This window comes from Podarcis pityusensis (genome assembly GCF_964106645.2).
Source record: "Podarcis pityusensis genome assembly, chromosome: 15".
In the NCBI taxonomy this organism is placed as follows: domain Eukaryota; kingdom Metazoa; phylum Chordata; class Lepidosauria; order Squamata; family Lacertidae; genus Podarcis; species Podarcis pityusensis.
In genome coordinates, this window is record NC_138040.1 from 29,909,341 (window position 1) to 29,924,510 (window position 15,170).

Sequence of the window (15,170 nt, forward strand, 5' to 3'; positions counted from 1 at the left end):
GGATGGATAGGGCGTCGGGGAAGACTGGCTCCCTTTCCTCCTAAAGCACAAAAGACAGGCGCGCACACCCTCCATCCCTAAGGGACCTTGGATACCTGGCGCCTAGGTGGTCCATAAAGTGAACCCCCCCGGGGTGGGGTGGGGAAGATGGGAGGAAAAGTATTTCAAGGCGGATGGTGAAAATTGGGAAACCAAGGACAGACAGATAGATAGATAGATAGATAGATAGATAGATAGATAGATATAGATAATTTATTACGGTCGGAGACCAGCTTACAAAGCACACTTGGGGGTACAATCCCAGAAGGAGACCAAAGAGTCTTTGCGGAACTGATGCGATCAAACAGACATTGAAGACGGCAGATCTGGAGATGCTGAGCTCTGACCTGGAGAGGTGCTGGGCTCCGGGGACCTCTTGCTCCTCTCTAAACCGGACCCTGCCAATTCCTGCCGCCTGCTTGTCTGGCTTGTGGGTGGGTAGCTGAGCCTTTGTCAAAACGTCGAGGGGCTGGCCAGATCTCGAAGAGGAAGAAAGGAAGCTCCCTTTTCCAGGGGGGACACCCGGGTGGGTGAAATGGCAGTGGTTCCGCTTGCCCAGGTTGTAAGCCAGCCTGCATTGGCAGACGTGAGCGAGGCGAAGGGCGCTTCCTGGTGCAAAGCATAATTTCATCGACAGGTGAAAAAGGAGAGATCAGGCAAAGCGATGAAGCCCCGCCACTACCACCCACCGCTTGGGGAAACTTGGGCTTGGAGAGAGGAAGGTAGCTTTCAGTCTGGGGTTTTCGGGGGTGGGAAGCGAATAGAATCATGGAGTTGGAAGGGACCCTGAGGATCATCTAGTCCAACGCCCTGCAATGCAGGAATATGCAGCTGTCCCTCACGGGGATCGAACCGGCAACCTTGGCATTATCAACACCGCGCTCCAACCAACTGAGTTTTACATCTGGCGTTAGCCAGAGCAGAAATGACTGGCAAGCCCTCCGCCTCCCCAGTGGAGGCCACAGGATGGCCTGTCTGTTCCCATCCTACAAAGTCCGATGGGGGTGGGGGGGGGGCAAACAAACTCTCCGCCCTTTCCCCCAAATGTGCCCAAAGCCCCATAGTAAGCCTGTTTTCCAAGCCCCGCCCGCTCTGGGCGACTCCTTGCCGTCAGTGTGAGATGCCCTCCTGGTGCCCTCGGCTGCCCCACCCTGCCCCGCCTGCTTGCCTGCCAGTCACTCTCTGCCTCTCTGTGCTGGAGCTAGAAGGGCCGGGCTCTGCCCGCTGCCTTGGCACCTTCCCAGTGCGCCCTGCCGGCCTGTTAAGTTACCGAAGAACGGGCGGGATCAGGCAGGGCGGAGAGACACCTGGAAAAGACAAGGTGCCGGGCGGCGTCATCCACCACCGCCAGCGGACTGCCTAGGAGGGGGTTGGCGTGGGCACCAGGAGCAAGGGCGAGTCCACGACCTCAACTCCCTCTCTTTGTGCACCCAAATGTAGGGACGCGGGTGGAGGAGCTGCAGGACGCGGCTGTCTCTTGCAAGGAGGCTGTCAGTGCGCCAGACAGACAGCGGGGAACCCGGGAGCCTGGTGGGTCACTCAGGTCAGCAGAAAGGCCGCTCCGTTTGGGCTGCTGCTGCGCTCTCGCCGAGAAAGAAAAACAGCTTGCTGTCAAAACAGAGAAGACCTCTAGGTGCCCCAAGAGCCGATTACTCAGCCAGGTTGACTCAGGTGAAGGAGGCGTAGTTCTTCCTCCAGCGCTATCTCCTCACCTGCCCACAGGCCTCCTCAGCAAGCTCTTCTGAAAGACTGGTCAGAGATGCTAGTCCCTGAGGTGTCCTCAACCCAGCTGGGACTGCATTCAACTCTCAGGGCACAATCCAGAGGTTAGGGGCAGGCGTGGGAGGCATTGGAGCACCCCTTGCTTTCAGGCACAGGCTCAACTGCTCCCATGTGGCTCAACTTGAATAAGATATTGGGGGTGCCCAGGGAAGCCCGGCCCAGTGTAACTGATCACATGATGCAGTGCACACACACCATTTGAATGCCAATGACCATCAACTTTTAGGGACGGCCCCCTCAATTTTTTTTTTGGGGGGGGAGGATGGCAGCCCCATCAGCCCCTAGGAGTTGGCTCCTATGCTGGGACTTGTAGGGAGCTAATCTGGGCCAGGCCATGAAGGGAGTGAGGGAAAGAGATGTGTTGGATTACTCCCAGTTCCTTGATCCTAATCTCTTGCAGACGGTCTAGGTTTGGGAGGCTACTGAGGTTGTGTCCAGAATAGGAGTGGCAGCACATCCATACACCGCCCCCACCCTGCCTTTCCAGCCTTTGCAATGCAAATGATAGTAGACATTGTTTTATCAGTGATTTGAACATTCATACGCATGGAGGCAGGGCAGAAGTGCAGTTCCTGCTTCCTTCTAAATGAAAATTGGGTGTGATCTGTACATTTTTCGCCTGGGCACAGCTGAGGTGACTCAGGGGCCTTGGATGTTTTGTGCACACAACAAATGTTGTGAAGAGGAAATATGTGCTCTTGTGTACGTGAATCCTGATGTTCCTCTAGACCAAAACACAGCCCTACGTCAGGCCTGCAAGAGTCAGGGATTAAGGCCCGTTTCACAAGCAGTGCTTAAATCAGAACTTGTCGTTCCTCTGCCCGTCACTCAGATCTATTATGTATTTGTTTTTATTTCACATATTTATAACCTGCCCTTCACCCTAAAAAAATTATCAATAGTCAAATCAAATGGCAGCTGCAGGATAAGAATACAGCCATCAGAAACAATGGAACCTCTGGTCTAAAAATAGAACAGGAGGCATATCATTTGTCAAACTAAACAGCGACAGGTGGAATTATCAAACAGGGTTATACATGCCTCCCTGACCGGACTCCAAACACAAGCCTGCAGCAGGGTTTGTATCCTAGTTCAAGAGAAGAGAGGAGGAGGGGTCTAGGCTTTGGGCTGCGCTTAAGCGACAGTGCAGTTAATTCATTCTGCCTGAATGCAACAGACTCACATTGTGTCTGGTTTGCAGTGTAACTGAGAACTTTTGATTGGGTCAGACACCACTCAAACGTCCTCCCAACCTTCTGCCAGCCTGTCAATGTGCAGCCACTTGGTGCTGAGCTACCTGAAGGAGCTTTTTAATGGGGGGGGGGGTGTCAGTGAGGTTGGAAGACTCCAAGATTCAATAGGTGCAGCAGGAGTGCAGAGACCTTGCCAGTTCCTGTGTTTTTGCTGCCCATCTGAGTCTAAAGGCAAAGCGAATGATGGTGGCTTCCTTGGATGAAGGACTCATGTGAAACTTGGTGGTGAGTCCTTTCCTCTTATTTATCCCAGCAGCCAGGGGACCATGTACGGTACAGTGGTACCTCGGGTTAAGAACTTAATTCGTTCCGGAGGTCCGTTCTTAACCTGAAACTGTTCTTAACCTGAAGCACCACTTTAGCTAATGGGGCCTACCACTGCTGCCGCGCCACTGCTGTGTGATTTCTGTTCTCATCCTGAAGCAAAGTTCTTAACCCAAGGTACTATTTCTGGGTTAGCAGAGTCTGTAACCTGAAGTGTCTGTAACCTGAAGTGTCTGTAACCCGAGGTACCACTGTATACCTAATTTGAGTGTGGGAACCAACTGACTCAACTCCTGCAGCCCTCCGTTCTGTGATAAGGACCATGGAAGAGAGAGTCATGCGCCATGACTAACAGCCTTCGGAGGCAAGCAAACTCCACAAGAAGAGCCTTGGGCAGTTTCAGGAGAGGCTGCAGGACTCTAGAGCTGGGCACACACTGGCTGGGCAATCAGATATATTTTCTGAGCTTCTCTGACTCAGAGACAGGCATGCTTCCGTGCTAGAGCAACTTGTGGTGGTGCAGGCGGAAGACAGAAACTTACAGAAGCATGAAGGTCTCTCACCATCCCCTGCCTTAGTGTATGTGGTGAGGTTGCACAAGCACTGTCCAGGGCGGGAGGCCCCTGAAACTAGAGACGCAGACCTGAACAACTCTTGTGTTTGGTGAGAAGGGCCAGAAAGATTGAAAGTGGTGATTAGCCTCTGGTTCAGAGAGAAGCACCTCAGCTGCTGGGTGATGGGTGCTGGCCTCAATTTGGGTCAGGTTTCACCCATGCTGTTTGGCGTCCTTCTCACCAGCAAGGCCCAGGGAGTTGGGGCTGTGGAGGATTCTCATTGTGTGCCAGAGTTTGCTTAGGAACGGGTTTGTCTAGCAGGACCCTTCCTGCGGGCCCTGCCAGCCTCTGTTAGCTCAGTCCTTGAATGGGCTAAGATTTCATCTAATGAGCAGCAATTCGTCACGCAGGGCTGTTTTCATGGGCAGAGGTGGTGGGGAGGTGTGTGGGAAAGTGCATGCCCCCTCTGGTCCCCAGCTGTACAAACATGGCTTGGAAAGCCCCTTTCCTGGGGTGTAGCTGATGCCAAAAGCTCTGCTGGTTGCATAAATGGAAAGGTTGCAGGACGCTCAATTCTGGCCACTGGGCAGCCAGAGCACATGATTGTGGAGGGGGTTGTGCTTTGGTTCCCTCCCCCAGGCTGGAGTTGACAAGGGAGAAGGTCCAAAGAGACTGGGATAAGGAGGAACTGGAGGAACTGCCTGCCTAATCCAACCACAAGCTGAGAGGCCAGAACTCAGTGGCCCATTCCTGTGAGTAGTCAGGCTGGAAAAGATATTTGTCTGGGACCCAGGAGTGGAGGGTGGTTGCTGCCACTCAAAGCTGCAAGTACCAAGCTGGGTGTCCTAAGAAGCATCACATAAGACGGGGCAGGCCGTAGCACTGGAGCATGTGAAATTATGGAGGCAGATAGATAAGAGTGACCCCCATGCATGTACATAGTGTATCTTGTGCCAAATAGACACAGTTTAACCCTACCTCCACATATCCTTGTTAAGTGATAGGTGCCGGATGAAAAGGATCTTATTTCAGGAGGCCTTTGCTCTATGAAAGTTGACCCAATGGTTGTTGGGGTTTTGCCCCCCCCCCCCCGATTTTCAGATACGTTCACTTATATTTCAAATTGCATATGCTGTATGTTTTACTCCTTCCTGTAAGTCGCTTTGAGACAAGTAGCAAAAAGCAGGGTACAGAAGCCTTAAGGAAATTAAAGAAATAATAGAGGTGGGAGGCCAAAATCTGTGCCTACCCTGTCCTCACATTGCCTTCCTAAAGGTGGCTGCATTGGACTGGAGCTGAGCAGGAGATAAGCAGGCAGACGCTCTTCTTTGCTCCTCTCCATATCAGATAAGTGGTTCTGATCTCCCTCTAGGGTTTTATTGGTGCTGAGGAGCTTTCAGATGGACTATGCTGTTCTTTGGGTATGGTATCTTTTTTTCCAGAGTCTCTCCCCCACCTCATTGCATTTTAATTATAGTGTTTGATGACTCTTGGTTGCTTTGGGTGATTATTATTCTTAGGTGCCAGAAGATTCAGTTGCATGCAACAATGGCCAGGTGATTATTTTTGATGGATGTTTGCAGACATGAGGTTTGCATGGATTATGACTAGGGACCTCCAGATTCCCAGACCCTCCCTGTACCTTTAACCTCTTGAGCTGACCTCTCTGTCTCTTGGATGTTAGACTGATATGTCTTAGGTGGCATCCTGTTTATAGCTTCCTCCTCCCCGCACCTCGCTTGGACCTCAAGATGAGAGGTCAATCCTGAATCGTCCTCTAGAAGAACAAAGGAGCAAGTTGGAAGGGACCATGGGGGTCATCTAGTCCAACCCCCTGCAATGCAGGAATCCTTTGCCCAATGTGGGACTCAAACCCACAACCCTGAGATCAAGAGTCTCACGCTCTACCAACTGAGCTATCCTCAGGCATGGGTGCCTTGTTGTTCTCCAGATTAGCTGGCTAGGTTAGAACTAGAAACTTTTATATCCAAGTTATAGAAGTATTTCCTACAATAAACTACTTTGTTATTTTTCACCAGGCATAGGCAAACTCGGCCCTCCAGATGTTTTGGGACTACAACTCCCATCATCCCTGACCACTGGTCCTGCTAACTAGGGATGATGGGAGCTGTAGTCCCAAAACATCTGGAGGGCTGAGTTTGCCTATGCCTGTTTTTTACACTCTGCAAGCAACTTTCTGTGTGCGATTGCAACCAATAGCGTCTACTCTTTAACCAAGATTACATGCCAAACTCTGCTTGCCCTGCATGCGAAAGGGTTTCAATAGGTAACCGACCCAAGTTAATCCCCATGATTTTCTCGTAGCAGAGGGGCATCCTAGAGGTTCTGCGGAGGACTGCAGGGCTGGGAGTTGCCACCCCTGGCCACTCTTGGGCCTGACTTGAGGTCCAGCCTCTGTTGGAGCTGGAGCCAGCTGTGATTCTGTCACCCACAAAGTGGGATGTTTGAAGTACCTTTGCCTGCAACATGGAACATTCTGCGTCAACATCTAGGGAGTGGCCACAGCTAAGAGGTGAGAGGCATGCAAAGCAGGGGCAGGCAGGCAGGTTGTTGGCTTGGATGACTGGAGGGAGAGCTCCTGTTTGAAGAGCTGGACTGCAGAGGAAAAGGATGGACCCCAACACAGGTAAATTCAGGGGACACCTATCTCCCCTCCAGGCTTCAGGGCTTTTTCTTAAAAGGGGAGGGTATTCTGGGTGCTCCTCTGAGCACTTCCAATGAACATGGGTGCTGCATGAGTTTCACACTGCATAGAGCACAGCACAGCTCATGGAACCAAACTACCTTCACAGGTGTCTGACCCTAAAGGACCAGGGAGGTGGCACCTTCACAGTGTGTTTCCCACTGTTGTGACACTTCTCTGAGTGGCCAGAAGTTTTAGGGCAGAGCAACCAGCTGTGTTATGGATAAGAAACAGCATGGGAGATGCATGGTGTTTTTGTAGTTTTGTAATATTTGCTTTATTTATAAGTATACAAGGAGACCATAGGTGGAGGCAAACAGCATATAGTTCTGCCAGGCAGCAGCAGACTCACAATCCCATATAACCTCCCTAGACAGGGGTAGCTGTGTGTTGGTTGCATGGGAAAAATATAAGTATGAAAGGCTAATTTCTGATAAGGCCCAAGTTTGGGGCATGCAGTCTTTGGTGAGAGATTTAAAATCACAAAATATTTAGCATAGTAAAGTGTGGAAATGCAGGCTGCTAGGCCTTTAAAATATGCCCCTGTGAGTTCCAAAACTTTGCTCTTCTCCTAACATAGAAAAAGACCACACGTTGGGTAATTTAAAAATGTTTACTTACAAACTCTCCAAAAGTCAGATTCATGTGTTCTTCCATACAGCATTCAGAAAAAGACGTCACGGGCAGTAAAACTTGGCTTAGTGGGGAAAGTTCTTAAATTAAAGTTCCTAAATTAAAGTATAGGAGCACTAGAGAGGCTTGTTAGAGTCATGCAGCTAAGTTGGAGGAAACTGCTTAGCCTCTTCACATGCTGAGTTCATGTGGTAGACTGGGGGAACAAAGACTTGACCTAATCCTTCCCAAGGTGAGCTGAGTCTGGCAGGACAGTTTACTTTATGTACTTAACCCTTTCATACATTAGACGTAAGAATGTTGGTTATATGAGGCAGGTTTTCTGACACTGTGCTCATATGAAGGTCCCCCTCCTTTCACTCAATAGATTGAGAGGGAGCAAAGGCAGATTTTGACTTTGCAGATCTCTCTTTATCCGGGGAAAAGCAGGGAAGCTGATGGGAGGCTTTCCCTAATAGCACAAGCCCTAATTCTCAGGAGATTGGATTGTCCTAGCTGGATGATCTAGACCCAAAGCATTCACCCAACACACATGCATAGACGCAACCTATCATGGCATGCTGCTGGGGACCTTGCAGAGAGGGCAGGTAAGAACTCTTTTAAGTTATTAAATAAAATTCAAGGCCATCCTGCTACTCCTGGCGTGGCCAGCAGGGTGCTCCCTGAAAACACAGTGAGAAGCTGCCACCATCAGCAAGCACCGTGGATAGTGGCATTTCTCTGCTCAAAGTGCCTCAGCCAGTGCTGACAAAAAGTTTGTTTTTCCAGAAAACTTTGTTCTGGTATCCTTTGTTTTCTCCTGCTACAAGGGGTGGGTCTTGGTTGGGGGAGGGGTTGTTCTGTATGTGCATTTCTAAATCAATCTCTTTTTCAGTGCCACTGGTCTTTTTTAAATAATCCAAAACAATTTTCAACAACTTCAACACAAAACAACATTAATACACAATAAAACAACTAAAACAACGCTGAAATATAACTTTGTGTTTTTAGCTTTAATTAATTTATTTAAAAGTACATTTCAATTGTTTGTTCTTTTTGCAAACTGAACTGGGAATATGATTAAAGGGTAGTATAAAATGCTCGGCATAAATAAATAAATCACGTTCTTTTTTTTTTGGGGGGGGGGGAGCCAGGCACTAAGGGTGGCATTCAACACTGGTCCTACTGACAATAGACCTGTTGAAGTTAATTGACATAATTAACTTAGGTTTATTGATTTCAATGGGTCAATTCTGAATTGAATACAGCCCTAAGAGCAAACACCTACAATCACCCATTATCAGCCTTGGGGGATAAGAAGGCTCTTCCATGTCTTCCTTTGACTGGATTCCATCTGTGGGGCTCTTTGTCTTTTCAGAAGGGGAGCCCGTCAGCATTCTTGGCCTCATCCTTGGCGTCAGTCTCTCCCTCTTGATCCTTGGTGTCCTTAGCTATACCATTGCAAAGTGGTACCAGGAAGGACACTGCTGGAACAGTAAGTATGGGGTGTGGTTTGCAGTTGCAGTGTAGTGTAGTGTAATGTAGTGTAGTGTAGTGAGAGCCCAGGGCTGGCCCTGTAGCAGAGGCTGGGGGCTTCCACACAACTGCTGTAGGCATGACACTTGCCCGTTGCCCTGGCTATATCTGCTCCCCACACATGACCCATGGACCCTCTTTCCCCCCAAAAGGCATGAGGACCTTCCAATACAGAGCAAATGGTTCATTTACTGATGGCCGCTAGAGCTACAATTGCCCAGTTTTGGAGAGACTTGGCAGGTGCTCGGGTCACATATCAGTACAACAAAGTACAGGAAACAGCCCTTTTAGAAAAGTTAATGTATAAACTAAGGGGTTCCAGAGGTCAGAGCAAGAAAGACAGGTTCACATCAGTATGGTTTGGTTTTATTATGTATGTTAGCAAAGAGGAACATGGTCAAAATTTGCCTCTCGCATATAAATGGATCTGGCTAATACAATAAGACTTGTGTAATAATATTGTATGGTTCTTCTTGATGTAACAAGGGATGCTTATTCATGATGCCTATTATTATTAATATTATTATTATTATTATTATTTACTGGTATAGGTATGATTTATTTTTATGAGCCAGCTAACGTTCTGTGAGTTTACGGGCGGGTCTACTGTTATCTTTTCTAACAGTTACTACTGCATGTTACTTTATTGCTCAGTTGTGATGTAAACTGAAATGTATTAGTTACATAAACACACATAACCTTTGTGATCTGCATAATAATTTGTTGTCTGCAGTTACACTGTAAAATTCAAATAAAAATTATCCCATTAAAAAGCAACAACATGAACACTTTCCAGAAGCATTTCCTGCTGAGACTAGCTTGTAGTTACTCAGGTTAATATGTCCACAAAGAGGGGTTTACCAATTTGCATACATTTTTCATATGCTGATTTATATGTCTAGATGAAAATTTAGAAATAATTCATAGAATGATAGGTTCATAGAATCATAGAGTTGGAAGGGACCCTGAGGGTCATCTAGTCCAACCCCCTGCAATGCAGGGATATGTAGGTGTCCCTCACGGGGATCGAACCAGCAACCTTGGTGTTTTCTGTACCACGCTCTCACCAACTGAGCAATCAGTCTGCCAAAATACAGCCCTTGTCATTGTTGAGCTACCCCTCAACTGGTGAGGAAGGTCTCATGGACAGCAAACTCCAGATGTTTAATGCCACAGATGTGGAACTTGCGTCAACAGAGCACAGAGGTGCCTGAGCTGTTGAAATTCCAGCTCGTCAGGAGTGAAACTTCACAAAGCGGGTCTTATTGGTGCTGACTCACCCTGAGAGCTTTTGCCAGCATGACAGGGTATTTTTGAAAGCCTGACAAGGGGAGGGCAGAGCAGAAGCAGCTGAGGTGAGCAGAGGAAGGGAGATTTCAACAAGATCCCCAGGACTGCGAAGAGTTTCCAGTTATCCCTGTGGGTTTCACTCTGGACAGTCCAAGTGTTAAAATCCACACTTTTAAAAAAACTATAAGGCCACACTGGGGTGGGGTGGGAAAGTGAGGTCAGACTCTGGGTTTCACATGAATTGCCATGAAGAGGCTGCATCCTAATATTTTAATGTTGTATTTTAATCTTGTTTTTTAAATTGTATTTTAATCAACATGTTTTTATTATTGGTTGTTAGCCGCCCTGAGCCCGCTCTTGGCTGGGGAGGGCGAGGTATAAATAAAATTTTTTATTATTTTTATTATTTCCCACACAGTCCCTGTATGTGGCAAGTAGCAGCTCAGGATGTGTGTGATTTGGACTAGGAAAACAATGCAGTGGAGAGAGGAGAGTTAATCAGGGGTCAGCAACCTTTTCCAGCTGTCCCTCAGACCATGTGGTGGGCTGGACTATGTTTTTTTGGGGGGGGGATGAATGAATTTCTATGCCCACAAATAACCCAGAGATGCATTTTAAATAAAAGCACACATTCTATTCATGTAAAAACACCAGACAGGCCCCACAAATAACCCAGAGGTGCATTTTAAATAAAAGGACACATTCTACAAATATAAAAACATGCTGATTCCCGGATCGTTTGTGGGCCAGATTTAGAAGGCGATTGGGCCGCATCCAGCCCCCGGGCCTTAGGCTGCCTATCCCTGGTTAACATACATAATCCTCCTCAACTGGGACAGCCCAGCTTTGAATTATGGCCTCACACAACTACATGTGTTCTTTTAGGAAAGTTTAGGAGCTCTGCTCAGGGATCTCTGCCACCGTCACCTCTTGTGGGACCCTCAGGCCCACTCTATAACTTGTGGGCTCCATGCTTGTGTTTCCAAGAGCTGCTGTCACAGACCCTCAAAGTGTCCTTATTTTACCGAGAGTGTCCTGGATTTACAGAAGCCATCTCAGTTTCTGAGTTGATCCCAGAATGTCTCGCTTTCCCTTAGGATGCCCCTATTTTCTGTCAGCATCGCCCTTGAGCCAGTGCCACGAACTGGACTCATTCACTTCAGCCCCTGACTGGGCTAGGCGAGCTGGGGTAGCACTTCCAGAGACCACCTTCTGCACAGGAACAGGTCAAAGTGCTGTGGACTCACAGCTTAGAGTTGTGAGCACCGGATTCACTTCCCCAAGAAGACAGTCGTTGCACAGCAGAGTATAGCAGAGTATAGCAGAGCATAAACGACTCGGAGAGCAGCTCTGTAGAATATCTTCTTTATTCTATTTACAACTATAATATACAACTATATACAACTATATACAGAGCTAAATGAGGTCTAAACGAAAATGCTGAACTGCACTGAGTGTCTGCAGCTGCTCTTAGCAGCAACCTTATCTACACACATGATCTCTCTCTCCAATTCAACAGAGGAACTCCATAAGCCTGGGCTTCACAATACAACAGAGCAAGTAGCGCTCCCGAATGGATCCGCGAGAAATTCAAGGGAAAACCCGATCCCTAAGCAAGAAACTCCTTCTAAAATAATATACTCCCGCAGAAACCTAATTCTAAACAAACAAAAACTTATCATCTTACCCGTATACATGCACAAAGATCTCCTTTCCCCAGCACAACAGAGAATCTATATTCTCAAGAAAACTGAATTAGCCGTTAGAGGGTTCGTCCCAGCAGAAAACATCATCAATGTTAAATTTCTGCCATCAGATAAGGACCTAAACAGAGTTGTGGTAACATTCAGAGACTGGCACACAACCAAACTAGTTTCAGATAATAAGGACAAGCTGCAAAGGGTTGGATTGCAGGTGACTCGCCTATTCGAAGAGTCCAGAACTCCCACTCCTCTCATCGAAACAGTCAAGACTGATAAGCTAAAAACAAAGCCGACAAAGTCTACGATGGACGAGAACTGTAAGATGCTTCAACTAGAGGCAGATAAAGCCCCAAACCAGCTGGCTAAAAGACCAAAACCACTATCCCCAAATTACGTATCAGGAAATCACGAAAGCTCCAGTATAGAGAAGGAAAACCGCTTCATAGCAACTATTGAACAAATACATAAAGCTCAGGACGCACTAATTGAAAGATTAGCATCTATAAGGAAATCTATTACCCTCCTAGCCACACCTGTCACGAGGGAATTTAACTATGCAACTTATACCACAAAACCTTTATCCAACAGTGAGTGGACACTACGGCTATTCCTATCACCAGAGGAACTGGGACCTACGGAACCACCCATAACAAAGAAAACAATAACACATCAAGCTGAAATAGCGGTTCCACTAGGTAAGAACGGTTCAATCTTTGTGGACAACCTAGGAACCCTAGATACCATTCACACGGATGACTGAAATAAGGACACGGGGGAAGGACGCTCCTCCGGGACACTAAAATATGTCCAAGTACACACCGTGCCAAAATGTCCTATTATACACCCCAAAAGGGACATAATGAACGATAAATCTCAAACTGGCCATAAACCTAGGTTAGATTGTCCCTTGAGATGTCTGCCAATCAAAAAACATAAGTTGGCCATCTGTACGTGGAACATCGCAGGGTGGGGAGCTAAAAGTAAAGACCCCAATCTAATGGACTTCCTCACTAAATTTGACATCCTGTTCATCCAGGAAACCTGGTCGACAGACGAGCTCTACTTGGATAATTACCACTCGTGTACAAAAAGAGCAACACCTAGCCAAAGAGGGGGCAGACCCAAAGGAGGCTTAGCCTTACTGTTTTCAACGCAGATACAAGCTAATATTACCCAATTACCCTCCAATGATGAATGGTCTGTAGCAGCAGTATTAGATTTTGGACAAGTCAAACTGTTATGCATAAACTTATACTTACCCACATGCCGACGGCAGACACAAGTAGAACAACTATGGAAAGAAGTGGAAGCCTACGTGGTGCAATGGAGGAGACAACATCCGTCAGCCATGATATTACTAGCTGGTGACTTAAACGCAAGAGTGGGCCCCAACGACAACGCCCTATACACACATTTTCACCATTGGCCTCCAGAAACGGAAATTATCCCTCCCCTAATGACAAGATCATCCCACGATAAGACATGTAACATGGGAGGACTACATCTAGCACAGATGGCCTACAGACAGAACCTACACCTATTGAATGGGGCTATACAAGGAGATTATCCCGGTCAATATACATATTGGTCAGGACACAAATTGTCAGTGATAGACTATTGCATTGTTTCCCAGGATTTGATCCCTAGGATATCAAAATTCACCATTACAGCAAGAGCTGAAAGTGACCACCTACCTTTATCCCTCGTGTGTGATCTACCCTTTGATCTGCCCAAACCACAACACAGATATCAACCAGAGTTAACACCCGGAACAGGCCTCAAGAAAATCAGATGGAATGGACAAGTGAGCGAGCGGATATCTAACTGGTACACATCTGAGGAGAGCTACCGTCTCTCAAAAGCAATTATGGAAGGGTGCTTAGAAACAGAGGAGAGCGCCCCGAACATGTTGACAACATATGAAATGCTTATACAAAAAATTCAAGAGTTTGCTGTAAAACCGAATTCCAAGTCTCCCTACCATAGGAAAACTTCCAGGGAGTGGTTCGATCATGAGTGCATAGCCTCCAGGAAATCATTGATCCACTCCTTCATCTGTCATAAGGATAACCCAACAGAGGATAACAGACAAAAGATGCTTGAAGTCAAAAGAAGTTACAAAAAACTCCTGACACAAAACAAAAGGTACGCAATGAAGTTATTATGGCAGCAACTGATAGAGGCCTCCAATTCCAGTAACCCATCATTATTCTGGAGAATCGTTGCTGTACAACCGGATAGGGGTCTATCACAACTATCCTGCTGCATATCAATGAAAGCCTGGGAAACACACTTCCATAATCTTTACGAGGAATCTAGCGATGAGTCCTATGCATTAGACATACCGGAAGACCAGATACAGCCATGGCCAGCAGTTTCAATAACAGAGACTCATCTGCTGATTGACCAACTAAAGAACGGGAAAGCCCCCGGAATTGACTGTATACCAGCGGAACTTTTTAAAACCAACGCGATCTGGTGGGCCCCCCTGTTAGCCTCCCTGTTCACATATATAGATAGAACTGCACAGATTCCATACGACTGGGGGACTTCCATCATTATTCCCATTTACAAAAAAGGCCTGAGGGATGATCCCTCTAACTACAGACCTATAAGCCTCCTGAATATAATAAGCAAATTATATGCTAAACACCTCAGCGAGAAACTGTGCGAATGGATAGAAAGAGCGAAGATTCTTGATGATGCACAGGCGGGATTTAGAAAGGGGAGATCCACAATGGATCACTTACAGCACCTAGCTGAGAAATACACGCTGCATCATAATCACCACCTATTCGCAGCATTTGTAGATTTTAAAGCAGCCTTTGACTCCATCTCAAGACCCCGACTCTGGGACAAACTCAACAAATCATCCATAGACCGACGTCTCCTGCTATTAATATCCAAACTGTACAACAACACACGACTTCGTATAAGATGTAGCCAAGAAGGTCAATTCTCTAATTCCATTAGAACAACAAAGGGAGTTAAACAAGGATGCATCTTGCCCCCCTTTTTGTTCAACATCTATATAAACTCCCTAACAGACCACCTACAAGGAGCGGATACACACGCCCCAAAATTAGCAGACAAAAAACTGCCTATCCTACTCTATGCAGACGATGCGGTTATACTGTCCCAGACTCAGAAGGGCCTTAAAAGAGCTCTTAACAGCTTATCCCAATATTGTAGAGAAGAGAAACTAGTAGTGAACTACCAAAAAACAAAAATCATGGTTTTCTCTAACAAAAGAAAAATATTTAGATGGAAATTAGACAATCAGGAGATTGAACAAGTGACATGCTTTAAATACCTAGGAGTTATATTCCAAGCATCAAGGAAGAAGACTGCCCACATAAACTACAGTTCCTCTACAGCACAAAAAAGTACAACAGCAATTCTAAGATACCATAGTACAATGGGAGGAAATTTT

General features: G+C 46.8%; 1 protein-coding gene across 6 annotated transcripts in view; it reads left to right on the forward strand.

Moving 5' to 3' along the window:
• Positions 1-15,170, forward strand: part of SMIM35 (small integral membrane protein 35) — a 32,042-nt gene that overhangs the window by 12,087 nt on the left and 4,785 nt on the right. For 2 of the 6 annotated variants that reach the window (XM_080983951.1, XM_080983952.1), the window contains exon 1: positions 8,344-8,703. The exons of 1 other annotated variant lie outside the window; for it this stretch is intronic. In XM_080983951.1, coding sequence (XP_080840077.1) covers positions 8,538-8,703 — 166 coding nt within the window. In that variant the 5' untranslated portion in view covers positions 8,344-8,537. Of the gene's footprint in view, positions 1-3,029; positions 3,300-6,482; positions 6,540-8,343; positions 8,704-15,170 lie in introns of those variants that run through there. 3 more of the 6 variants (XR_013980088.1, XM_080983953.1, XM_080983954.1) reach the window with 3 other exon arrangements.